This window comes from Bufo bufo, chromosome 5 (genome assembly GCF_905171765.1).
Source record: "Bufo bufo chromosome 5, aBufBuf1.1, whole genome shotgun sequence".
NCBI classification, from domain to species: domain Eukaryota; kingdom Metazoa; phylum Chordata; class Amphibia; order Anura; family Bufonidae; genus Bufo; species Bufo bufo.
The window spans coordinates 410494461-410522427 of record NC_053393.1 but is presented as its reverse complement, the minus strand read 5'-3'; the positions used below and the strand labels follow the sequence as shown (position 1 = coordinate 410522427).

The following is a 27967-nucleotide window of genomic DNA, read 5'->3' as shown; positions in this document are numbered from 1 at the left end:
CAAGGTGGTGGCTGGAGGACTCTGGTCCGGCCACCACCAAGCCGGCTTCCCATAGAAGGTGAATGGGAGCATACCGCGCGGCCTCCGCTCCCATTCATTTCTATGGGGCCGACTGAAATAGACGAGCCAGTGCTCGGCTATTTTCGCCGGCCCTATAGAAAATGAATGGAGGGTGTCTGCGCATGCGCAGTGCGCCCTCCTTCACTTGCGGGGCTCCGTTCTCGATATAGGTATATGCCCCCATTGTCCATGATGAGACAACCCCTTTAAAGAGACCACTCCTATGTGGAGACTCACTTGAAGTGCTCCATGGTATGGAGACTTATTGGCAATGCTCCACGGGAAAACAATATGCAAGAAGGTATCTCCCAATTAACAAGAACCATCTGCCATCTCAAACAGCTGTCTACAGATGGATATTTGGCCTGGCTATATTCCCTTGTCAGATCCAAAGGCTTAGTTAAAAAGTTGGATTTTGACTCATTGGGAGCCACTTCCCCAAGGTGGCGCTAGCGGGTTGGTTCTTTTTCCTTGGGAGATACCTCCTTGCATATTGTTTTCCCATGGAGCACTGCCAATAAGTCTCCATACCATGGAGTACTTCCAGTAAGTTTCCATACAAGACTGTTCTCTTTAGGCCGAATGCACGCGGCCGTGAGCGGTCCGTGGTAACACGGGCTGGATTCTTGCTGAGAGCAGGCGCGTACGGCGTCATTGGTTGCTACGATGCCGTGCGCTTCCTGCTGCTGCCGCAGTACCGTAGTGCACTAGTATAGATCATACCAGTGTATTACTGTACTGCGGCGGCAGCAGGAAGCGCACGGCGTCATAGCAACCAATGATGCCGTGCGCTCCTGCTCTCAGCAGGAATCCAGCCTGTGTAACCACGGACCACTCACGGGCGTGTGCATTCGGCCTTAAAGTGAGCCAATAGCCTGCCTAAACTGCAATGCAGGGCATCACACCAGCCAGAACCCTACCCTGCACTGGCGAGGGGCAAGCACCCAGAAACAGCTGTCTACATTCCCTTATCAGACCCCAAGGCTTGGTTAAAAAGTTGGATTCTGACTCATAGGGAGCCACTTCCACAAAATGGCGCCAGAGACATGGTTCTCTTCAATTGGGAGATAACTCTTTGCATAAACATTTTAGAATAACAGTCAATAAAAGCTGTAAGTTTTTAGAAATAACAAATGATGATATAGTCATTGATAAAATCGCCGCCATCACTGCTCCAATGTGACTCTGCTACCTCACCTGACTTTGTTGAGCTTCTATGCATCCATCATTGAGCTACAGGATGTAGTCAGAACGGTTACATATTGACGGCTGCGACCGGTGATTGGCGGACCCAGTCATATACATGAGATTGGACAACATTGCGCCACACTGTTTTTATATATTTAGGCATTAAATAGGTTTATATAATAGTAAATCTGTCTTGGGGTCCATTCACACATCCGTGTGTGTGTTTTGCGGATCCACAAAACACAGACACCGGCAATGTGTGTTCCGCCTTTTGCCGACCGCACATTGCCAACACTTAATAGAAAATGCCTATTCTTGTCCGCAATTGCGGACAAGAACAGGACATGTTCTATTTTTTTCGGCCCCATAGAAATGAATGGGTCTGCAATTCCGTTCCGCAAATTGCGGACGTGTGAATGGAGCCTTAGTTGTCTATGGCAGCCAATCACAGGCCAGCTTATAGTTTCTACAGGACTCAAAAAATTAAAGCTGAGCTCTGACTCGTTGCTATGGACAAAAAAGACAGATTTACTATTAGGCCCCCTGCACACAGCCTTTTTTTTTTTTCCCCGTTTACTGGCCGTTTTTTGCGTATACGGAACCATTCATTTCAATGGTTCCGCAAAAAAAACGGAATGTACTCCGTATGCATTCCGTATTTCCGTTTTTCCGTTCAAAGATAAAACATGTCCTATTATTGCCCGCAAATCACGTTCCGTGGCTACATTCAAGTCAATGGGTCCACAAAAAAACGGAACACATACGGAAATGCATCTGTATGTCTTCCGTTTCCGCTCCGTTTTTTGCGGAACCATCTATTGAAAATGTTATGCCCAGCCCAATTTTATCTATGTAATTACTGTATATGCCATACGGAAAAACAGAACGGAAACACAACACTGAACAACGGATCCATGAAAAACGGACGGCAAAACACTGAAAAAGCCATATGGTCGTGTGCAATAGGCCTTAGGCAGTTTGATTAGGAGATATTGGAGGCGGGCTACTTTTTCGTGGGCCACTCAGTATAATTGCTGTCATTTATGGCCTCATGCACACGACCGTATGTATTCTGCGGCCAGAAAACCGCTGAGCCACAAAATACGGATATCGGCCATCTGCATGTTGCATTTACTGCCTACTCTTGTCTGCAAAATGGATAACAATAAGACTTGTTCTATAATTTACGATAAAGCTGTATTGATGCAGACAGCCCACAGATGAAATCCATGTGCTGTCCGCATTTTTTACGGGCCCAATGGGTCAACGTGTGATCCATAAAAAAAATGGGACGCTGACCCAAAATACAGACAACAACTTCATGGGTTGTTCTCTATTGATTTCCATGGAAGTTCCTAGGGCTGGGCTACCAAAAAGGAAATTATTCAATTGACTCCTACAGTGTTCAATGATTTCTCCGTCCCTGATGTATGGCTATAACATAATATCCAGCCCATAATAGAACTATTTTTTTTTACGGAACACTTATGGACATACGGACCTGTTGAAGTGAATGGATCCTCATACGGGCCGCAAAAAAAAAAAAAAAAAAAAGGCACGGAAAAGGGGGAAAAAAAATACATTCGTGTTCATGAGCCCTAACTGATGGAAATAACTGAAGACTTAACAAAAATCAGTAAAAAAAAAAAAAAAAACAGCGGATTGCATCCAGATGCCAACATTTTTTTCAGTGACCCATTGACTTGAATTGACCAGTCCTGTGTGAAAAACAAATTAACATAGAACGCGCCACAATTTGTCCTGAACGGACAGATGGTCAGTGAAAAACAATGCTCGTGTATATACTCATTGACATGAATGGGTCAGGGTTCTGTCCAGATGCTGTCTGTTGTAAAAACGGACCACATCCTGACAAAAAACTGGCTTGTGTGAAATTAGCCTAATGCTTATTACACACGAGCGAGCTCTCCATCCGGATGCACGTTGCTAGGACATGCTGGGTGTCATTCTTCAGTCTTTCTTCTTCAGATGCGTGAAAACCGGATATAAAACGGATGTAGGACCTCATGCAAACGAGCGCTGTCATTTCTTGGCGGAACGAATAACGTGGTACAGCCGTGTGCATGAGGCCTGATCCTGATGGAAGAAAGCGGGGCGCTGAACTCAATCGCACATAATACTCAACTTCCATGCAAAACCATCTGTTTTTCACTGACCAGAACCTGACACGTTCCTTCCGTATCACTCATGTGAAATAGGCCCAAAAAGCAGAAGTAATGAAGCTCCTACGCCTTCTGCTAAATCAGAGAGTGCACTCCATCTAGTTGTCATAGAGATTAATGATCTAGATATTTAAAGCTAGTTAGGAGGTCAGTGATGAAAATCCATGGAACCAAGCAGCGTGTCAGTACGGACGTGGGCCCACAGGGGAGATCGGGCCCTCTACAAAGTGAGACTCCCTCATTCACTTAGACGAGGCGGTCACAGCGGTGGTGGCTAGTCAGGAGCGAATCACAGCGAGTTCTTCACCTGCGAGGGGCTGTCTCCACTGCTGACGAAGGCTCCCCCTGATTGACAGGGCCGAACACCTCGCCCCCGGCCCAGACAATCTCAGGCCTGTGCAGCTGCCCCAAACAGTGTTCATGGGCCGCTGCTCTGGGTGGGCACGAGATGGTCAGGGCTGGTCGAGATGTCTGGCCTGGTCAATCAAGCGGCAGGGGTGAGCGTCGTCAGAATCGAGGACTCGTTATGATGAACTGACTGACTCATCTCTGGTGCAAACTATGTGATGGACTTGTCAAATCTTACTAGAATTGAAGGGAGTCACCACAGTATGCCATTCTACACCGCTTACATAGCGCTGTGGCAGAACTATAGAGGAGTCCAATGGTACCTGTCGCCTTTTGTTTTGATGTTCACCAAAGGAAAAAACGCAGTTTTATTCATATGTAAAAAGGGCTCGCAAGTGCCCAGGGGCGGCATTCGGGCTGAAAGTGCCCAGGGGCGGCATTCGGGCTGAAAGTGCCCAGGGGCGGCATTCGGGCTGAAAGTGCCCAGGGGCGGCATTCGGGCTGAAAGTGCCCAGGGGCGGCATTCGGGCTGAAAGTGCCCAGGGGCGGCATTCGGGCTGAAAGTGCCCAGGGGCGGCATTCGGGCTGAAAGTGCCCAGGGGCGGCATTCGGGCTGAAAGTGCCCAGGGGCGGCATTCGGGCTGAAAGTGCCCAGGGGCGGCATTCGGGCTGAAAGTGCCCAGGGGCGGCATTCGGGCTGAAAGTGCCCAGGGGCGGCATTCGGGCTGAAAGTGCCCAGGGGCGGCATTCGGGCTGAAAGTGCCCAGGGGCGGCATTCGGGCTGAAAGTGCCCAGGGGCGGCATTCGGGCTGAAAGTGCCCAGGGGCGGCATTCGGGCTGAAAGTGCCCAGGGGCGGCATTCGGGCTGAAAGTGCCCAGGGGCGGCATTCGGGCTGAAAGTGCCCAGGGGCGGCATTCGGGCTGAAAGTGCCCAGGGGCGGCATTCGGGCTGAAAGTGCCCAGGGGCGGCATTCGGGCTGAAAGTGCCCAGGGGCGGCATTCGGGCTGAAAGTGCCCAGGGGCGGCATTCGGGCTGAAAGTGCCCAGGGGCGGCATTCGGGCTGAAAGTGCCCAGGGGCGGCATTCGGGCTGAAAGTGCCCAGGGGCGGCATTCGGGCTGAAAGTGCCCAGGGGCGGCATTCGGGCTGAAAGTGCCCAGGGGCGGCATTCGGGCTGAAAGTGCCCAGGGGCGGCATTCGGGCTGGTGTCTTCTGTGGACTTCTAGCCCTCCAGGTAAACTTCCAGCAGGGACAGGGTTACATGTGTCACTGCAGCCAATCACTGGCCACAGCAGTGATGTGGCCCCAAGTGGCACTGCCAGACGCACCCCATATGGCCGCTGGCCCCATTAACTATAATGTCACAGTGCACCTAGACAATGTCATAATTGGCTCCAAATTATGTTACAAATTGGTACAATTTGGCGCATTTTTGGCACAATCTGACGCATCTTGTTCTTGAGAAACCCCCTGCACCTTGTTCAACAAGGGAGCGCGGCTTACCAGAGGCATGGCCCAAGATGCACCATTTAGTGCCAAAATGGCGCCACAATTCTGGCCTAAAACTTTAGCAACCAATAGTTGGTATAAAGTCAGAGAAAGGTGTCTGTCCCTGCACCAGATTTATCATCCAGCCTGAGCCCCTGTGATAAATCTGGTGCAGGTCTAGACACCACTTATAGGATCAGTAAATCCGGGCCAGTGTGTCTTACCTCTAGGGGTTTATTCCTGCGGGTTTTCCACTATAGAGAAGGTGAAAATTTACCGCCAAAAGCTCCAGCATGCTGCATTTTTAAAAAGAAGCAAGAAGGACATAGAACGCCACCTAATTCACGAAAGTCCTGCATTTCATATTTCCAAAAGACCTTCAAGGGGTTGTTCACGGACTCCCCAGCATGGTCAGACCTGAATCACACTTCCGTGATCCCTGCTGCTGGGTTCCAGGTCCTTTGCTCCACAGCAGCTCTCAGGTCTCCTGGTTTGACACGGGTAACGAGGCCGCTGCAGCAGTAACATGTCTCCCTGGCATCACGTGACCCGGCGACATGACACGCAGAGTCATTGGCTGCAGTGACTACGTGACCCACCTTAAATTGGATGTATATGTGAGGAGACTGGAGAGCTGCGAAGGAGCTGGAATCAGGTAGGTAGGATTCCTTCTGCAGGTCCGGCCATGCCCGAAATGCTGCCAGGGGCGAACAACCCCTTTCAGTAAACATCTGGAGCTGGCGTGTTAACTGCAAAAACTGCAGGTGTAAAAAAATATATATATATTACATATGCGCCATTGTGATCCGGTCGCCAGTTCCAGCAGAGAAGCCGCGAGCAGCAGTTTTCATCCGGCCGATTCTCTGCCTTTTTGCCAGATTTCCGCCGGACTCTATTATAGCTAATGTGCCCAGCGGGCATACAGGGCGCATCTGGCAGTGCCGGATCTGGAGAACTCCGGCAGGCTATTCTCTGGAGAAATTGCTGCTGCAGGTGTGAAACGAGCCTAAAAGTGTCGAAAAACGTCACCAAAGGGCCTCGTGCCTTATTTTCGGTCCCCATTTTTGGCGGTTTGCACCCAATCATTTCTAGGGGGGCTGCAAAAAATGCAGAATAGCCATCTCTATGATAGGGACTGAGGAAAGTGCAGGGTGCACAAGGCCGGTATCCGAATTTTGCGGATCTGCAGTTAGATGATCGTAAAATACACGCGGTCGTGGCCAAACACAGGGTCCAGGCAAGACCCTGGGAAGCCAGCTCCTCTAGCTGCTCCTCTTCATCCAGATTTTGGAACATAGGATGCACCGAGGACCAGGGGGCCGCAGCCTATATGGACCTCTGATGTGAACAGTGTCCAAATAAACGGATTATATAGTAAATAGCACCATATATATATATAAGGAAGTGAAGGCTGAGGAGATGGAGCCGGGGGCAGCAGGGGGCTCCATCACTGAGGGAAATAATAGCTGCATGCGGATCTCCCACAGGAGAAATCCCCCCCCCCCCCCCCCCCCAAGCAATGGGAACCAGACAACTGCTAGCGGATATGAATAGAGTTCTGGAGATGAAGCGTCAAAATCACTGGGAGATCCCAGGTCCTCGTGAAGGAGGCGATCAGGCGCAGACAGCAGGCGATCACACAATGTCCCTGCGATCCGGGACCGCCGTCCACACAGCAGAGGGGATCTACTACAGTTCTGGGGATCTGTCCAGCGTGACATTGATGGATCGCACACTGCCAGCCAATGACAAGACACTCAGCACATCACAGTGTATCCCCACAGCTATGCCCAAGACTCGGGGGAACCACAAGTCCCAGCGTCTCTCGGGAACTCACCATGCACACTGCCGATCGCGGCTGGGGACTCGACACTTGGTAGATGCTGTTTCCTAGTGGGCTAAAGGACCTCTGATGACATCATACCCATGTGACCAGACTTTCCTGTGGGAGGAGCCATGCTAGGAAGTTTGCTAGACAGCTTCTTGTATTACCGGGGTTCTGGGCAGCGGCTGCACATCATCACTGGGAGCTGAGCACAGGTACAATGCTCTGCAGGGGCTGGGGACGCTGGGTGTCCTGAGATGCAATGCTCTGCAGGGGCTGAGGACGCTGGCTGTCCACAGATGCAATGCTCTGCATGGACTGGGTGCACTGGGGTGCAGTGCTCTGCATGCTCTGGGATGTAACCCATGGACTGGGGTGCAGTGCAATGCATGGACTGGGGTGCAGTGCTCTGCATGGACTGGGTGCACTGGGGTGCAGTGCTCTACATGGACGGGGTGCAGTGCTCTGGGTGGACTGGGGTGCAGTGCTCTGCGTGGACTGGGGTGCAGTGCCCTGCGTGCTCTGGGATGTAACCCATGGACTGGGGTGCAGTGCTCTGCATGGACTGGGGTGCAGTGCTCTGCATGGACTGGGTGCACTGGGGTGCAGTGCTCTGCATGGACTGGGTGCACTGGGGTGCAGTGCTCTGCATGGACTGGGTGCACTGGGGTGCAGTGCTCTGCGTGGACTGGGGTGCAGTGCTCTGCATGGACTGGGTGCAGTGCTCTGCATGCTCTGGGATGTAACCCATGGACTGGGGTGCAGTGCTCTGCATGGACTGGGTGCACTGGGGTGCAGTGCTCTGCATGCTCTGGGATGTAACCCATGGACTGGGGTGCAGTGCTCTGCGTGGACTGGGATCTTTGGGTGCCATGGGATCACTTGTTCTGTAAGAATTAGGCACTATGCACTGGGGTGTAACGCTCTATGTGGACCCCTGGGTACAGGGACTAGGGATTCTGGCCTCTCCTTGTAGGGATGTAATGCTCTGCAGAGGTGGGAGTGCATCCCCAGGAGGACAGCGCTATTGAGGCTGGCGCTGATACTCAGAATTACGGGGAACACTGTGATGATTTCCCCTGCATGTGCCATCACTGAATTTATTAACCCCTTTAATGAGGTTGTATAGACCATCATTTTCTAATCGGTGGAGGTCCGCCCACCCCACACCTCTGCCGATCAGATGTTTCACTTCAGTGGGAGCAGTCCTGTAGTTACCCGCTCTGTCCACTGGGATTTTCCAGGATTTTGATATTGATACCTATCCTTAGGATAGGCCATCCGTATCAGATTGACAGTGGTCCTGCACCCCTGCTGATCAGCTGTTACCGGAAGTCAGCATCAGAACTCCATAGCTCCCTCCCTTGTGTAATGGCTGCCACTGGTAACTGCACCACTGCTCCCATAGAAGTGAATGTGAGCTGAAACAGCTGATCGGCTAGGACTAAGGATATGCCATCAGTATCAGACTCCTGGGCAACTAACAAGATGGGAGGAAAAAAAAGCGGTGTCCTTAAAAAGCTATTCCAGGTTTGGTCGCCTTATGAAGTAAGCCTTCAGCATGTGGTACCAAGGGAAAGCACCATACTCACCTGTTTCCTGTCAAACTAGAGGGGCAATCTTCTAGTCCTGGACTTTTTTCCCTTACTGCTGCTGCTTCTTGGGACCACATGCTAGGTGGCTTACTTTAAAAAGGACCCAGTCCTTTACCCCCCACCCACTGCTGATCCCGAACAGTGTTTGTGCGGGAAAGGGCAGTCCTTTTTAGAAAGCTGTTTGGGGGCTATGTGCCTGCAGAAATATGGGCACATAGCTATATTTAGACTGTAATAGGGACACAGCTTCGATGATCTTGTTTAAAAGATTAGATTATCAGCTTTAAAACAAAAACAAAGTTGATGTCACTAGCCCTGATACATTGCAAGTTACTGCCCCTGTGAAAGCTGTATATACCTTCAGCTTTCACTTCTGACCCTATTTCTAATAGCTGTATCTTTCAGTTACTCACCTAGCACTGTGATCATGGTCTTGTTTAAACACTTAGATTTTCAGATTTTAAACAAGACCAGGATCACCCAGCCCAAGATAGAAATGGTTAAGGTAGCCTCTTCTCCCTTTAAGGCCTCATGCACACGACCGTATTTTTTCACGGTCCGCAAAACGGGGTTTTGTTGGTCCGGGATCCGTGACCGTTTTTTCGTCCGTGGGTCTTCCTTGATTTTTGGAGGATCCACGGATATGAAAAAAAAGTCGTTTTGGTGTCCGCCTGGCCGTGCGGAGCCAAACGGATCCGTCCTAAATTACAATGCAAGTCAATGGGGATGGATCCGTTTGACGTTGACACAATATGGTGCAATTTCAAACTGATCTGTCCCCCATTGACTTTCAATGTAAAGTCAGGAGTCCCTATTATACCATCGGATCGAAGTTTTCTCCAATCCGATGGTATATTTTAACTTGAAGTGTCCCCATCACCATGGGAATATACTGTCTGATATGAGTTAGATCGTGAAACTCATATCCGACAGTATATTCTAACACATAGGCGTTCCCATAGTGATGGGGACGCTTCTAGTTAGAATATACTACGAACTGTGTACATGACTGCTGCCTGGCAGCACCCGATCTCTTACAGGGGGGTGTGATCCGCACAATTAACCCCTCAGGTGCTGCACCTGAGGGGTTAATTGTGCATATCATAGCCCCCTATAAGAGATCAGGGGCTGCCAGGCGGCAGACCCCCCTCCCTGCCCAGTTTTAATTTCATTGGTGGCCAGTGCGGCCCCCCCCCTCGGCCCCCCCTCCCTGTATTGTAATATCATTGGTGGCCAGTGTGCGGCCCCCCCCTCCCTCCCTCCCTCTATTGTATTATCATTGGTGGCCAGTGTGCGGCCTCCCCTCTCCCCCCCGATCATTGGTGGCAGCGGAGATTCCTATCGGAGTCCCAGTTTAATCGCACTGGGGCTCCGATCGGTAACCATGGCAACCAGGACGCTACTGCAGGCCTGGTTGCCATGGTTACTTAGCAATATTACAATATTAGAAGCATCATACTTACTTGCTGACTGCTTGTTAGCGGTTTTCTTCAGGCAGGTTTATGCTGGTATGAGATGAGGCATCAGACCTCCAACCCGTGAATATTTCCCTGTGCAACGAATATCCCTTTGCTTCTGATCAGAGAGATAAATATCAGCCCAGACCAACTTAGGTTGTTAAATATCTGACATCTTTATTTTTCATCACATACTTATAGGGCTTTTTGGGGGTGGGCGCATATTGTTTCTCAAGGTCCAATTGGAACAATCCTGGTATTTCTAAAGAGGCTCTGGGAACATGTGTCACCAAATTACAGTTGAAACTTTGTTAAACAATGCTGGTATCTGCTGTATACAATACTTGCAAAAGAGCTGTTTTACACTGAACAGGTTTCCCTCTATATGCTAACAAGGTGAATGGGCTATCTTAGTTTGTTTCATTGTATGTGAGGTGAGATGTTAAATAGCTCATTTGTTCAGAGATGCTGCTATTGTGTCCAGCACTGGCAGAGGGTGTGTTACGTGCTAATTAATGATCTGTCACTTTCCAGTAGGAGGAGCTCCCGGCCGGTCACAGACAGCGCAGCAGGTAAGTATAATGCTTCTAATATTGTAATATTGCTAAGTAACCATGGCAACCAGGCCTGCAGTAGCGTCCTGGTTGCCATGGTTACCGATCGGAGCCCCAGTGCGATTAAACTGGGACTCCGATCGGAATCTCCGCTGCCACCAATGATGGGGAAAGGGGGGCCCGCACACTGGCCACCAATGATATTAATACAATAGAGGGGGGGGGGGGGCGCACACTGGCCACCAATGATAATACAATAAACGGAGGGAGGGGGAGGCCGCACACTGGCCACCAATGAAATTAAAACTGGGGAGGGAGGGGGGTCTGCTGCCTGGCAGCCCCTGATCTCTTATAGAGGGCTATGATATGCACAATTAACCCCTCAGGTGCAGCACCTGAGGGGTTAATTGTGCGGATCACAGCCCCCTGTAAGAGATCGGGTGCTGCCAGGCAGCAGGGGGCAGTCATGTACACAGTTTGTAGTATATTCTAACTAGAAGCGTCCCCATCACTATGGGAACGCCTCTGTGTTAGAATATACTGTCTGAAACAGCTTTTATGCAGACGGATCTTCGGATCCGTCTGTATGAAAGTAACCTACGGATCACGGCCGCGGATGCCAATCTTGTGTGCATCCGTGTTTTTTCACGGACCCATTGACTTGAATGGGTCCGTGAACCGTTGTCTGTCAAAAAATAGGACAGGTAATATTTTTTTGACGGACAGGAAACACGGATGCGGCTGCAAAACGGTGCATTTTCCGATTTTTCCACGGACCCATTGAAAGGCATGAGGCCTAAGATGGATGTGATCTCAGCCATTCTGGAGGAGGAGGGCAGTAGGAAAGTAGCTACCTCACTTTCCTGAGCCTCATTGCCACCACCCTCCTCCATAGAGTGCCTGCTCAGTGAGCAGCAAACTCTTTTCCAAATTGTCAACACTTCTCAGTGTTGAAACTCGCCCGGTTAGATACTCGATGTGCAATTCCAAACTGGCAATTTGCTCACATTTTGATCAAAGATATGCACCCTCAAACGGCTGTTCCAGGACTGAATACATTAGACAAGAGGTGCACTGGACTGCGCTGTCAATAATGGAACACATACTAATGGGGATTAAGCAATAAAAGAGAAAAAAATACAATACAGTGATAAGAATCTAGCTTACTGTAGTCCCCAACTGAAGTCACGTAATCTAAAGTCACACACTTAATACAAACACACACTTGAACTCAAACACGCGAATGCTCACAAACTCGCGCTGTCTGTCTGCTTGCATAAGTGCAGCTCTCAAACCAGACTGCTTTTTTCCTCTGGATTCAAGTAATTATTTATTTATTATTTTCTGCAGGGGGAAAGAGATAGGTGCAGGGTATTTTTCTATTTCAATGCTGCCCCTGAACCATGCAGCCCTGTGCAGAAGCCCACTTTGTCCTGGTTTGTTTTGTAAAACGAATCAAAAACTATTGTTTATGGTGACAGCCTGTGAGACAAAATCTTTTCTGACTGCCGGAAACCTTGCCCAACTGTCAGAAATATATTAGATATTCCTCTATGTTGGCAGTCACTATTACTGCAGCATGTAACAAGTACAACTAGAGAAGTGGTTGGGATATTTTACACTAGACATAGGATAAAGACAAGAAAGGTCCCATTTTACAGATGTGTTTGTGTGTGGGTTACAAACGTTTGGTGTAGCTCATTTGATCCAGATGCTAAGATGAAGACAGAAGGAGATGCCGGCTGTGCGAACAAGTGGATTAAGGTGAGTTAAATTATTTTTAGTTATTTTAACCCCTCCAGCGCTATTTTACTATGCATTCTGTATTCAGAATGCTATTATTTTCCCTTATAACCATGTTATAAGGGAAAATAATAATGATCGGGTCTCCATCCCGATCGTCTCCTAGCAACCGTGCGTGAAAATCGCACCGCATCCGCACTTGCATCCGCATATTCACTTCTATGGGGCCTGCGTTGCGTGAAAAACGCAGAATATAGAGCATGCTGCAATTTTTCACGCAACGCACAAGTGATGCGTGAAAATCACCGCTCGTGTGCACAGCCCGATAGAAATGAATGGGTCGGTATTCAGTGCGGGTGCAATGCGTTCAACTCGCGCATCGCATCCGCACGGAATACTCGCCCGTGTGAAAGAGGCCTTAGTGTTCTAGCACGGCCACCACAGTTGGATTTCAGAGTGGTCGTAATGAGCAGTATTAGTCTACTTTCACACTGGCGTTTTGGTTTCCGTTTGTGAGATCCGTTCAGGGATCTCACAAGCGGTCCAAAACGGATCAGTTTTTCCCCTTAATACATTCTGAATGGAAAAGGATCCGCTCAGGATGCATCAGTTTGGCTCCGTTCCGCCTACATTACGCTTTGGAGGCGGACACCAAAACGCTGCCTGCAGCGTTTTGGTGTCTGTCTGACGAAACTGAGCCAAACGAATCCGTTCTGGCACACAATGTAAGTCAATGGGGACGGATCAGTTTCACTGGCACAATAGAAAACTGATCCGTCCTCCATTGACTTTCAATGGTGTTCAAGACGGATCAGTTTTGGCTATGTTAAAGATGTTCTGAACAGATGCAGACGGTTGTATTATCTGAACGGATGCGTTTGTGCAGATCCATGACGGATCACCACCAAACACGAGTGTGAAAGTAACCTTTATAATGTGATGGAAAAATTAATCCAGGCAGCAAAGGAATCAATATGAATAATAACAATACAGTCGTGGCCAAAAGTTTTGAGAATGACACAAATATTAGTTTTCACAAAGTTTGCTGCTAAACTGCTTTTAGATCTTTGTTTCAGTCGTTTCTGTGATGTAGTGAAATATAATTACACGCACTTCATACGGTTCAAAGGCTTTTATCGACAATTACATGACATTTATGCAAAGAGTCAGTATTTGCAGTGTTGGCCCTTCTTTTGCAGGACCTCCGCAATTCGACTGGGCATGCTCTCAATCAACTTCTGGGCCAATTCCTGACTGATAGCAACCCATTCTTTCATAATCACTTCTTGGAGTTTGTCAGAATTAGTGGGTTTTTGTTTGTCCACCCGCCTCTTGAAGATTGACCACAAGTTCTCAATGGGATTAAGATCTGGGGAGTTTCCAGGCCATGGACCCAAAATGTCAACGTTTTGGTCCCCGAGCCACTTAGTTATCACCTTTGCCTTATGGCACGGTGCTCCATTGTGCTGGAAAATGCATTGTTCTTCACCAAACTGTTGTTGGATTGTTGGAAGAAGTTGCTGTTGGAGGGTGTTTTGGTACCATTCTTTATTCATGGCTGTGTTTTTGGGCAAAATTGTGAGTGAGCCCACTCCCTTGGATGAGAAGCAACCCCACACATGAATGGTCTCAGGATGCTTTACTGTTGGCATGACACAGGACTGATGGTAGCGCTCACCTTTTCTTCTCCGGACAAGCCTTTTTTCAGATGCCCCAAACAATCGGAAAGAGGCTTCATCGGAGAATATGACTTTGCCCCAGTCCTCAGCAGTCCATTCACCATACTTTCTGCAGAAGATCAATCTGTCCCTGATGTTTTTTTTTGGAGAGAAGTGGCCTCTTTGCTGCCCTTCTTGACACCAGGCCATCTTCCAAAAGTCTTCGCCTCACTGTGCGTGCAGATGCGATCACACCTGCCTGCTGCCATTCCTGAGCAAGCTCTGCACTGGTGGCACTCCGATCCCGCAGCTGAATCCTCTTTAGGAGACGATCCTGGTGCTTGCTGGACTTTCTTGGATGCCCTGAAGCCTTCTTAACAAGAATTGAACCTCTTTCCTTGAAGTTCTTGATGATCCTATAAATTGTTGATTGAGGTGCAATCTTAGTAGCCACAATATCCTTGCCTGTGAAGCCATTTTTATGCAACGCAATGATGGCTGCACGCGTTTCTTTGCAGGTCACCATGGTTAACAATGGAAGAACAATGATTTCAAGCATCACCCTCCTTTTAACAAGTCTGCCATTTTAACCCAATCAGCCTGACATAATGATCTCCAGCCTTGTGCTCGTCAACATTCTCACCTGAGTTAACAAGACGATTACTGAAATGATCTCAGCAGGTCCTTTAATGCAGTGGAAAGTTTTTTTTGGGATTACCGTATTTTTCGCTTTATAAGACGCACTTTTTTCCCCCCAAAAGTGGGGAGAAAATGGCCGTGCGTCTTATAAAGCGAATACTTCGCTGGCCGCTATGCTGCACAGCTCGGCCAGCGAAGTATCAGTGACAGTGTGGAGGGAGGAGGCGGGGCCCGGTGCAGTGACTCTACTCTAATACACCGGGCCCCGCAACTGTTAAACATTCAATCGGATCTATATCTAATAGTATATGCTCTGTACGGCTCTTACTGTAGTACTGTAAGTATAGCGCAGACCGGCATCTCCATCGGTCATGAGCTGCTTGCCGCACCTCCTTCCTCATTCGCCCGTCTGCTCCAGCTCCCTCTGTCATGCGCCGCCTGCCCCAGCTCCCTCCTCATGCGCCGCCTGCCTGCTTATCTCACTTTATGAATGAAAGGGCTGGCGGCGCATGACAGAGGGAGCTGGGGCAGGCGGCGCATGACAGAGGGAGCTGGGGCAGGCGGCGCATGACAGAGGGAGCTGGGGCAGGCGGCGCATGACAGAGGGAGCTGGGGCAGGCGGCGCATGACAGAGGGAGCTGGGGCAGGCGGCGCATGACAGAGGGAGCTGGGGCAGGCGGCATGTGACAGAGGGAGCTGGGGCAGGCGGCGCATGACAAAGGGAGCTGGGGCAGGCGGCGCATGACAAAGGGAGCTGGGGCAGGCGGCGCATGACAGGGAGCTGGGGCAGGCGGCACATGACAGAGGGAGCTGGAGCAGACGGGCGTATGAGGAAGGAGGTGCGGCAAGCGGCGCATGACCGATGGAGATGCCGGTCTGCGCTATACTTACAGTACTACAGTAAGAGCCGTACAGAGCATATACTATTAGATATAGATCCGTTTGAATGTTTAACAGCTGTGGGGCCCGGTGTATTAGAGTAGAGTCACTGCACCGGGTCCCGCCATGAGTGTCTCCGCCTCCTCCCTCCACACTGATGCATCTGATGGGGGATCTGTAGATGACACTTATGGGGATCTGTGGATGACATAAGTGTCATCCACAGAGCCCCATAAGTGTTATGCACAGATCCCCCCCATCAGTGTCATGCACAGATCCCCCCCATCAGTGTCATGCACAGATCCCCCCCATCAGTGTCATGCACAGATCCCCCCCATCAGTGTCATGCACAGATCCCCCCCCCATCAGTGTCATGCACAGATCCCCCCCCCATCAGTGTCATGCACAGATCCCCCCCCCATCAGTGTCATGCACAGATCCCCCCCCCATCAGTGTCATGCACAGATCCCCCCCCCCATCAGTGTCATGCACAGATCCCCCCCCATCAGTGTCATGCACAGATCCCCCCCCCATCAGTGTCATGCACAGATCCCCCCCCCATCAGTGTCATGCACAGATCCCCCCCCCATCAGTGTCATGCACAGATCCCCCCCCCCATCAGTGTCATGCACAGATCCCCCCCCCATCAGTGTCATGCACAGATCCCCCCCCCCATCAGTGTCATGCACAGATCCCCCCCCCATCAGTGTCATGCACAGATCCCCCCCCCATCAGTGTCATGCACAGATCCCCCCCCCATCAGTGTCATGCACAGATCCCCCCCCCATCAGTGTCATGCACAGATCCCCCCCCCATCAGTGTCATGCACAGATCCCCCCCCCATCAGTGTCATGCACAGATCCCCCCCCCATCAGTGTCATGCACAGATCCCCCCCCCCATCAGTGTCATGCACAGATCCCCCCCCCATCAGTGTCATGCACAGATCACCCCCCCATCAGTGTCATGCACAGATCACCCCCCCATCAGTGTCATGCACAGATCACCCCCCCATCAGTGTCATGCACAGATACCCCCCCATCAGTGTCATGCACAGATCCCCCCATAACAGTGCGTCATCCACAGATCCCCCCCCCCCCATAACAGTGCGTCATCCACAGATCCCCCCATAACAGTGCGTCATCCACAGACCAGTTAAAAATATTTTTTTCTTATTTTCCTCCTCAAAAACCTAGGTGCGTCTTATCATCAGGTGCGTCTTATAAAGCGAAAAATACGGTAAGTTAATTTTCATGGCAAAGAAGGACTATGCAATTCATCTGATCACTCTTCATAACATTCTGGAGTATATGCAAATTGCTATTATAAAAACTTAAGCAGCAACTTTTCCAATTTCCAATATTTATGTAATTCTCAAAACTTCTGGCCACGACTGTACATTAGTAAGGGGCTTGTATTAACTTCCTCTACATAATAAATACTGTTTGCTGAAGTGAGACAACCCCTTTAAGTAGACCACTACAATTTCTGACACACGTCAAGCACCTTATAAGAAAAAATATTTTTGGTGCTAACTCATTTAACCTTTGCTGCTATGCTTGTACATGAATAATGAAGTGGTGTATCTGAAGCATATGGTCAGTTGTAATAACATCTATAGTACTATGAGCCAAAGTTAAAGAGGACCTTTTATCTGGCAAAACATTGTGAACTAAGTATCATGATATGTATAGCAGCGCCCCGGGATCTCACTGCACTTACTATTATCCCTGGGCGCCGCTCTGTTCTCCTGCTATGCCCTCCGGTATGTTCGGTCACTTGGTTATAGTAGGAGGAGACTTAGGGAACTTAGTTATAGTAGGAGGAGACTGCCCTTGTTCTCCTGGGCGTTTTTTCTCAAAGCCTGGGAGAAAAAAAAACTCCCAGGCTGTGAGCTCTGCACTGCGATTGGCCAGCGCTACAGCCTAAGAGAAGAGGACGCCCAGGAGAACAAGGGAAGACTCCGCCTTCTATAACCAAGTGACCGAACATACCGGAGGGCATAGCAGGAGAACAGAGCGGCGCCCAGGGATAATAGTAAGTGCAGTGAGATCCCGGGGCGCTGCTATACATATCATGATACTTAGTTCACAATGTTTTGCCAGATGAAAGGTCCTCTTTAAGGTGTCCACCAAGCCACCGGCCTATGGATGCTGTTTGGAAACAATGATGTTACAGTCTAACCACATAATTGATCACATTTTTATGTGTGGACGACAGCGTAATCCAATTCACAGTAATCCACAGATCAGTTTGATCTGCTGCTGTATCTAAATATTTGGTTTGTTATCATGGAAGTCTTCCAGACATTATTTTTTAACCTCTGCCTTTAAACCATCCCTCAGCACCAGGCTGCTTTGGCTTTCCATGTTTTCTCTGGCTGTAATCTGTATGTTGCTCTTATTTTTCATGATGACAGCTTCTGTCTTCTCTCTCGGGTCTCCCACTGTGCAGGACAGTGGGTACCCAACCTGCTAAAGCTGAAGCCATAAAAGTACTGTGGCGCAGGCTTTACAGACCTGGCTCACTAACCATATAAATCTACTACAGACGGCCTCAACTGGTTTAGTAGACTCATCTTTAAAGAGGCTCTGTCACCAGGATCAACCCTATTAAACCAGACATACAGCCTAGTAGGGCTCATCATACTGATTAAAATTATACCTTTCTTTTGTCTGTATGCTAAACAGCTACAGGGATATCGGTACTTTTTCATATGCAAATTAGAGTTTTGAGCACCAGGAGGTGGGGCTGAATCATCTGAGCACTACCTTGTAAGGGCTAGACATGCTGAAGGCAGAGCTGTGTGCTAGCAAGTAAATATCATATATTCCATATACTATAGCCTCACCACACTGAGATCTGCTCAGAATGCTAATCTACATATTAATGCTTTATTCCCACACAATATATGATTCTAAAGACACCAGTAATGTGTGTAACGTATAAGCATGGGAAAAACATATACTACTTTACTGGTTTTGCATGTTGAGATCCCAGGTTTAAATCTTGGAAGAGACGTCAAAATGTTTTTCTTTAGATATTTTTTTTCTTCCACATTTCTCCCATAAGAAAGGTCTATGGGGGTCATTTACTAAGCTGCAATATGCCTAAATTAGGCGTATTTCAGGCACAGATGGCGGTGCAACGGTTAGTTGCGCCACTATCTGTGGCTTCGCCCCGCTCACGCCAGTTCTAAAATTTTGGGCGTGGCGGGGACAGGCCCGTCTCATTAATAATTTTCTACACCTGTTTTAAGCGTAGAAAATGGTCTGAATGTAAGACAGCAAGGAAGCTGTCTTACATTTAAAACTGGCTGTAGATGCGCCGAAGTTATGGAGAGGCTGGCTTCTCTTCATAACTTCGGTGGAACCACCGTCGGTGCAGGGCCTTTATTAAGACCGGCGTCTAAAACACCAGTCCTAATAAATGTGCCCCTATAATCAATCATTGAGAATATTATTTTTTTTTTTTTTTTTAGAAAGCTAGTAACTTTTACTGATTTCTTTATAATCATATGTTGTGTCTATGAATAAACCAGTAATAGGTTTTAGCAAAAAAAACACTATCCTATAATTTGGCCTTTTTATTAGTATCATTATTATTATTTAGTATAGCCTTTTAATATGGTTTTAAATAAGAGAGAGAAAAAAATAACAGAAAATGTACATACAGTTGCAAGAAAAAGTATGTGAACCCTTTGGAATGATATGGATTTCTGCACAAATTGGTCATACAATGTGATCTGATCTTCATCTAAGTCACAACAATAGACAATCACAGTCTGCTTAAACTAATAACACACAAAGACTTAAATGTTACCATGTTTTTATTGAACACACAATTACATAATGTAATTAATCATTTTGGTTCAGTAGATACTGCAAAAAACGTACTTTTATAATATGCAAATTACCTGTCTACCTGACGTCACATCTACACCAGGCGCACTGAGGAAGGAGCGGCCGAGCGAGCGTCCTCCCCTCTTTGCGCCTGTGCCGACTCAAGACAGGTGCGGCGCCAGATTTTGAATGCAGACAGGGCCAGCAGAGAACGAGCGTGTCCGCTGGTCCTGTCAATCAACATGAGGAGGGGGCGTCTTTATGATAGGAGGATGCGGCTGCTACCAGCAAGTAGCCGCCCTATTTGCTGGTAGACAGGTAATTTGCATATTATAAAAGTAAGTTTTTTTGCAGTATCTACTGAACCAAAATGATTAATTACATTATGTATGGATAAATCGCAGTATAGGAATTATAAGTACCCAAAAAAAAAAAAAAGAAGATTTTAGTGGGGTGACAGAAGCCCTTTAATATATAGATTTGCTTTCTGAACATATCTCAGTGTGGTGAAGCTATAGTACATAGAGTATATGATATATAGATGCTAGATCACAGCTCTGCCCTCATCCTGATGTCTATCCCTGTCAATCAAAGGGAGGGGGGAGTGTGCAGAGCACAGGGGGTGTTACAGAGCAATGCTCAAAGGTTTCAGCCCCACCTCTTGGTGCTCCAGTTACTGATTTGCCTACGAATAAAAAGTCAGATTTCTCTGCAGCTTTTTATCGTACAGACAAAAGAAAGGTATAGTTTTAGCATGATGAGCCCTACTAGGCAGAATGTCTGGTTTAATAAGGTTGATCCTGGTGACGGAGCTTCTTTAAATGTTTAGACACATTTTCTAATGTTAGTAGTTGAGTTTGTTAATTCCCTCAGGTAAAGACACTAGACTGCTTGCTGTCCCAGGTAAGTGAATTTGGGTCCAATGTATGCAGTGTATACTGTGAGTGCCACATGCAATAACTCAAAACGGCACACGTGCTTGGATGGCAAAAATGTATTCTTGCCACTTCCAACATGTACAAGATAGCAAATCACCTCCTAAGAGGTTGTCCAGTTAGAATATTTTGACAGTGAAATTTGACATGGTGGCCGCACAGAAACCGCGTCCTGTTGTTTCATTGTCCATATGAACAGTGGGAGGTGGGATCCATGTTGTCTCCTGGTGGTTTTTGGCCCAAAATTCTGCTGTCGGAATACGCCTTCTGATTATCCCCTAAGATCACGGTGTACTTTGTTTCAGTATCAAATTCGCAGTTGACACAGAACATTCCACTTTGCTCATTTAAACAGGTAACAAATGCCAAACCAAAAACAAGGGCTTATTCAGAAGAGTGATGTTGTTTCGTCCACTAATATGTGCGATTTTTTTAAACGGACCAAACATGGGTGGTGCCCATATGCTCTCTGGTTTTTACACCGACCCATTGACTTGAATGAGCGAGTCTACCTCTAAAGTTGGACCAAAGTAATGCATGCTGCGATTCTGTCTGCAGAGACCCATTGACTATATGTGTTAGTGTCAGGTAAGTCTATAGAGGGCAGAGCTCAGGGAATGTCTTTTGAACTGTACTATGTTCTGTATAATTCCAAACAATAAATCTACTATCTTATTATAATTTTTATTGTTTTTGCATGTTCTTTACTTGGAATAAATAAATTGCACCCAGAATATGTAGTCTTTTCTTGTAAATGAAATGATCCATAGCACAAGTTGGTATGTAGATGGACCTGTAAATACTAGCAGGTTAGGGACAGGACCATCAAATCTGATTCTCCTGTATAAGAGATTCAATGGATGACGATCCAACTTGGAGAACCGATCTGGCAAGATAAACAACTGGCCGGCTGCCAACACCAACTGCAACGAGCTTCGTGAGAATGATGGAAAAACAACCTCTTCCTAGGGGTTAATGGACTCAGCCTACAAGAGGAAATAAAAACAGGTAATAGTAGAGAGAAAAACACGACCGAGGCGTATATCTTATCAGTACAGTCACAGACAAGTAAAAACCAAACAGTAATAAATAATCAATAAATAAATAGACAGCCCTCAGAACAGACAAACCAAATAGGTACGGACATAAGAGAGAGGGAGGTAGTGGGGTGGGTCAATACTCGCCTCCGTGTCTTTCATAAAATCATGACCGTCATAAACTAGGAAAATCATGGAATTTTATCTCAAGACACGGAAGCTCCTATTGCTAGTTTAAAGCCAGTTAATGATAGAGGCAAACACATGTGGATTCGATCTGAAATAAAACTCCCTAAAAGTGGAAACGCGTGACCACTCGCCAGTTTCATTACATCCTCCAGACGAGCCCCTGACATTGCCAACGAAGTGGTGGATGCCCCACGAACAGAATGTGCCGTAAAAATGGAAGTGTCTATTCCCGACAAGGAGAGAATCCACTTAATCCATCGCGACAGCGTGACACTGGTAACCGGGGCATAGGTTTGACGGAAAGAAATGAACAATTGCGAAAAAGTTGGGGACCAAAGTGATAGGGTCCTAGACTCATACTCTTTCAAGCACGCGACTGGACAGAGAGCCAAAGACGATGGGAAACTGGGCTAAGAGACCAAATTAATATTGGTCTTAGTACGGTGGTAAATATTAAACGTAAGCCCTTCAGGGGTAAAGGACCTGGCGCATAATCCAAAGCTCGGACATCTGAAACACTCTTGCACGAGATAAGACAAAACAGGGTAGCCAACTTGGCCGAAAGGAAAGACAGAACCGTGGAGACGTCCCAAGAGATCGTAAAACGAAGGCAAGTGAGGCGGGAATCCCTAAGCAACCGACACACGAGCGGGTGGTGTCCCGCAGGACAGCCTTTAGGGCTGCAGTAAACGATTATTTTAGTAATCGAGTATTCTATCGATTATTTTTTACGATTAATCGAGTAATCTAATAAAAAAATAATTAATAGACTGTTTTCCTTTATAAAAACTCATCAGACCCCCTGCCATTAGTCCCCAACACCCTTCGTTCCCCACTGTGCGATCAGCCCAAGTGCATCAGTTCCCCCCAGTGCCATCAGCTCTGTTTCCCCCTGGTGTCATCAGCTCCACTATCCCCCAGTGCCATCAGCTCTCTCCCACCAAGTGTCAACAGCTCTCCCCACCCAGTGCCTTTAGCTGTCCCCACCCCAGTGCCATCAGCTCTCCTTCACCCCAGTGCCATCAGTTCTCCCCCACCCTAGTGCCATCAGCTCTCCCCCACCTTAGTGCCATCAGCTCTCCCCCACCCCAGTGTCATCAGCTCATCCCCACCCCATAGCAATCAGCTCTGCCCCCTTGTGCCATCAGCTTTACTCCCCCAGTGCCATAATCTCTCACCCCTTGTGCCATCAGCTCTCCCCCCTTGTGCCATCAGCTTTACTCCCCCAATGCCATCATCTCTCCCCCTTGTGCCATCATCTCAGCCGCCACTGTCATCAGCTCTCCCCCCAATGTGCCATCAGCTCTCCCCCCATTGTGCCTTCAGCTTTACTCCCCCCATTGTGCCATCAGCTTTACTCCCCCCATTGTGCCATCAGCTTTACTCCCCCCATTGTGCCATCAGCTCTCCCCCATTGTGCCATAATCTCTGCTGCCATGCTCCTCCTGACACCCGGATTGCACAGTGTCATTGGTTACTATGACGCTGTGCACTCCAGGCGCCCGGCCTTAGTCGTGCCCCCACCCCCTCAGTTTCACTAACTTACCTTTCCAGCAGGGGTGCTGTGGACACTCCATCGTTTCACGCTGCTCTGCGCCTGACGTCACACAGTGCGTCAGGTCACGGCGTGCGTACGTCAGGAGGTCAGAGCAGCGTGGGACCATGGACGTGCTGTAAAGTGTCCGGAGGCCCCCTGCTGGAAAGGTGAGTATTCCAAGCGCAGCGGGAGACCACGGAGCGGGAGTAATAGCAAGCGCTTCACTCCCGCTCCGTGGTCACATGACACAAACGAATCTTCGATGCAAAAAATTTGCATCAAGGATTTGTTTGTGTCGAATTACTCGATTTAATTGAGTAATCGTTTCAGCCCTAACAGCCTTCAAAACCCCTATGCCCGGATGAGATGATGGACCTAAGGACATTAATAGTGCGGTAGGCTTTGCCTTCCTCATACAGAGAGGTGAGGAATTGGATAACATTATTCACAGATGTAGTAGCGGGATCCAGGTCCTAAAGGAAGCACCAACGAGACCAAGACTGCCAGGCTGCCCGATAGGACCTTCTGGTCCCGGGGGCCCACGCACTCTCCAAAAGGAATCTAGCCATCTCCGAAACCTCCGGGATCTCCTAGGAACCCTGATACTCTGCATGCCAGAAGACGTAAGGAGCCCTCTAAAAGCAACGGGTGTGGCTGGTTCATGGGACCCAGCAGCAGTGCCTGGTAGCTAGGAAGCAGGAGGGGCCTGTCCACCAGCAACTCCAGCAGTTGAGGGAACCAGGATTGGGTCCCCCAAAAAGGTAATATTAGGGTGAGCTCTGATGCTTGGTGACGGAGTTTGGCCAGGACTCGCGGAACCAGAGAGAACGGCAGGAAGGCATACATCAGGGCACCGGACTACTGCTGAAGAAAAGCGTCTACCGCCTCCGCGGCTGGGTCCGGCCTCCAACTGAAATATCTGGGAAGCTGGGCGTTCCAGCGGGACGCAAAAAGGTTGATTGAGAACGGTCTCCAATGCGATGAGATGGTGGAGAACATCGTCCCGTCTAACCTCCAATCGCTGGCATCGGAAATGTAACGTGAGCTCCAGTCGGCGAGGGTGTTGTGGAGTCCCAGAAGGTACTCCGCCACCACCGAGACGTTGGCCAGACAATAATCCCAGAACTCCTTCGACAAGTGGGTCAGCATGGTGGAGTGGGTGCCCCCCATGGAATTGATGTAACGAACCGCCGAGATATTGTCCATCCGGAGACGGATGCATGCCCTGGCTCTTCCGCTGGTGAAGCTGCGAATCGCGAAGGAACCTGCCAGGAGCTCCAGGGCATTGATGTGTAGGTGCGACTCGTCAGTCGACCATGGGCCTTCCGTGGATACTCCCTCGCAGTGGGCCCCCCAGCCGTGGAGACTGGCATCCGACTCCACAATCAAATCCGGTTGAGGACCGACGATCGCCCTGCCATTCCATGCGGAGAGGTTGCCGATCCACCACGTTAGCTAATCTTCGGTCTCTGGATCCAGCGAGATCAGGTCCGCATACGACGCTCCCGCCTGCAGGTGGGCGATCTTGAGTCGCTGGAGGGCGCGATAATGCAGAGGTGCCGGGAAGATCGCCTGAATAGGCGAAGATAAGAGACCTATCACTCGAGCCAGATGACGGAGAGAAACTGGGGCAGTGCCAGTTTCATTACATCCTCCAGACGAGCCCCTGACATTGCCAACGAAGTGGTGGATGCCCCACGAACAGAATGTGCCGTAAAAATGGAAGTGTCTATTCCCGACAAGGAGAGAATCCACTTAATCCATCGCGACAGCGTGACACTGGTAACCGGGGCATAGGTTTGACGGAAAGAAATGAACAATTGCGAAAAAGTTGGGGACCAAAGTGATAGGGTCCTAGACTCATACTCTTTCAAGCACGCGACTGGACAGAGAGCCAAAGACGATGGGAAACTGGGCTAAGAGACCAAATTAATATTGGTCTTAGTACGGTGGTAAATATTAAACGTAAGCCCTTCAGGGGTAAAGGACCTGGCGCATAATCCAAAGCTCGGACATCTGAAACACTCTTGCACGAGATAAGACAAAACAGGGTAGCCAACTTGGCCGAAAGGAAAGACAGAACCGTGGAGACGTCCCAAGAGATCGTAAAACGAAGGCAAGTGAGGCGGGAATCCCTAAGCAACCGACACACGAGCGGGTGGTGTCCCGCAGGACAGCCTTTAGGGCTGCAGTAAACGATTATTTTAGTAATCGAGTATTCTATCGATTATTTTTTACGATTAATCGAGTAATCTAATAAAAAAATAATTAATAGACTGTTTTCCTTTATAAAAACTCATCAGACCCCCTGCCATTAGTCCCCAACACCCTTCGTTCCCCACTGTGCGATCAGCCCAAGTGCATCAGTTCCCCCCAGTGCCATCAGCTCTGTTTCCCCCTGGTGTCATCAGCTCCACTATCCCCCAGTGCCATCAGCTCTCTCCCACCAAGTGTCAACAGCTCTCCCCACCCAGTGCCTTTAGCTGTCCCCACCCCAGTGCCATCAGCTCTCCTTCACCCCAGTGCCATCAGTTCTCCCCCACCCTAGTGCCATCAGCTCTCCCCCACCTTAGTGCCATCAGCTCTCCCCCACCCCAGTGTCATCAGCTCATCCCCACCCCATAGCAATCAGCTCTGCCCCCTTGTGCCATCAGCTTTACTCCCCCAGTGCCATAATCTCTCACCCCTTGTGCCATCAGCTCTCCCCCCTTGTGCCATCAGCTTTACTCCCCCAATGCCATCATCTCTCCCCCTTGTGCCATCATCTCAGCCGCCACTGTCATCAGCTCTCCCCCCATTGTGCCATCAGCTCTCCCCCCATTGTGCCTTCAGCTTTACTCCCCCCATTGTGCCATCAGCTTTACTCCCCCCATTGTGCCATCAGCTTTACTCCCCCCATTGTGCCATCAGCTCTCCCCCATTGTGCCATAATCTCTGCTGCCATGCTCCTCCTGACACCCGGATTGCACAGTGTCATTGGTTACTATGACGCTGTGCACTCCAGGCGCCCGGCCTTAGTCGTGCCCCCACCCCCTCAGTTTCACTAACTAACCTTTCCAGCAGGGGTGCTGTGGACACTCCATCGTTTCACGCTGCTCTGCGCCTGACGTCACACAGTGCGTCAGGTCACGGCGTGCGTACGTCAGGAGGTCAGAGCAGCGTGGGACCATGGACGTGCTGTGAAGTGTCCGGAGGCCCCCTGCTGGAAAGGTGAGTATTCCAAGCGCAGCGGGAGACCACGGAGCGGGAGTAATAGCAAGCGCTTCACTCCCGCTCCGTGGTCACATGACACAAACGAATCTTCGATGCAAAAAATTTGCATCAAGGATTTGTTTGTGTCGAATTACTCGATTTAATTGAGTAATCGTTTCAGCCCTAACAGCCTTCAAAACCCCTATGCCCGGATGAGATGATGGACCTAAGGACATTAATAGTGCGGTAGGCTTTGCCTTCCTCATACAGAGAGGTGAGGAATTGGATAACATTATTCACAGATGTAGTAGCGGGATCCAGGTCCTAAAGGAAGCACCAACGAGACCAAGACTGCCAGGCTGCCCGATAGGACCTTCTGGTCCCGGGGGCCCACGCACTCTCCAAAAGGAATCTAGCCATCTCCGAAACCTCCGGGATCTCCTAGGAACCCTGATACTCTGCATGCCAGAAGACGTAAGGAGCCCTCTAAAAGCAACGGGTGTGGCTGGTTCATGGGACCCAGCAGCAGTGCCTGGTAGCTAGGAAGCAGGAGGGGCCTGTCCACCAGCAACTCCAGCAGTTGAGGGAACCAGGATTGGGTCCCCCAAAAAGGTAATATTAGGGTGAGCTCTGATGCTTGGTGACGGAGTTTGGCCAGGACTCGCGGAACCAGAGAGAACGGCAGGAAGGCATACATCAGGGCACCGGACTACTGCTGAAGAAAAGCGTCTACCGCCTCCGCGGCTGGGTCCGGCCTCCAACTGAAATATCTGGGAAGCTGGGCGTTCCAGCGGGACGCAAAAAGGTTGATTGAGAACGGTCTCCAATGCGATGAGATAGTGGAGAACATCGTCCCGTCTAACCTCCAATCGCTGGCATCGGAAATGTAACGTGAGCTCCAGTCGGCGAGGGTGTTGTGGAGTCCCAGAAGGTACTCCGCCACCACCGAGACGTTGGCCAGACAATAATCCCAGAACTCCTTCGACAAGTGGGTCAGCATGGTGGAGTGGGTGCCCCCCATGGAATTGATGTAACGAACCGCCGAGATATTGTCCATCCGGAGACGGATGCATGCCCTGGCTCTTCCGCTGGTGAAGCTGCGAATCGCGAAGGAACCTGCCAGGAGCTCCAGGGCATTGATGTGTAGGTGCGACTCGTCAGTCGACCATGGGCCTCCCGTGGATACTCCCTCGCAGTGGGCCCCCCAGCCGTGGAGACTGGCATCCGACTCCACAATCAAATCCGGTTGAGGACCGACGATCGCCCTGCCATTCCATGCGGAGAGGTTGCCGATCCACCACGTTAGCTAATCTTCGGTCTCTGGATCCAGCGAGATCAGGTCCGCATACGACGCTCCCGCCTGCAGGTGGGCGATCTTGAGTCGCTGGAGGGCGCGATAATGCAGAGGTGCCGGGAAGATCGCCTGAATAGGCGAAGATAAGAGACCTATCACTCGAGCCAGATGACGGAGAGAAACTGGGGCAGTGCCAGAGTGTGTCGCAACTCCTTGTGAATCGCCCGTACCTTCGCTGAAGGGAGACTGAGCGTCATTGATGACGAACCTACTAGGAAGCCTAGAAATTCTATGGTTCTGGACGGGGTTAGGCACGCCTTCTCGCGG

At 49.4% G+C, this 27967-nt stretch overlaps 1 protein-coding gene across 1 annotated transcript in view; it reads right to left on the bottom strand.

Annotated features, from left to right (window-relative positions):
- Positions 1-7210, bottom strand: part of LOC121001871 (ubiquitin-conjugating enzyme E2 E2) — a 250505-nt gene extending 243295 nt beyond the window's left edge. The window contains exon 1 of the mRNA XM_040433093.1: positions 7104-7210. Coding sequence (XP_040289027.1) covers positions 7104-7106 — 3 coding nt within the window. The 5' untranslated portion in view covers positions 7107-7210. The remainder of the gene's footprint in view (positions 1-7103) is intronic.
- Positions 7211-27967: the final 20757 nt, after the last annotated feature.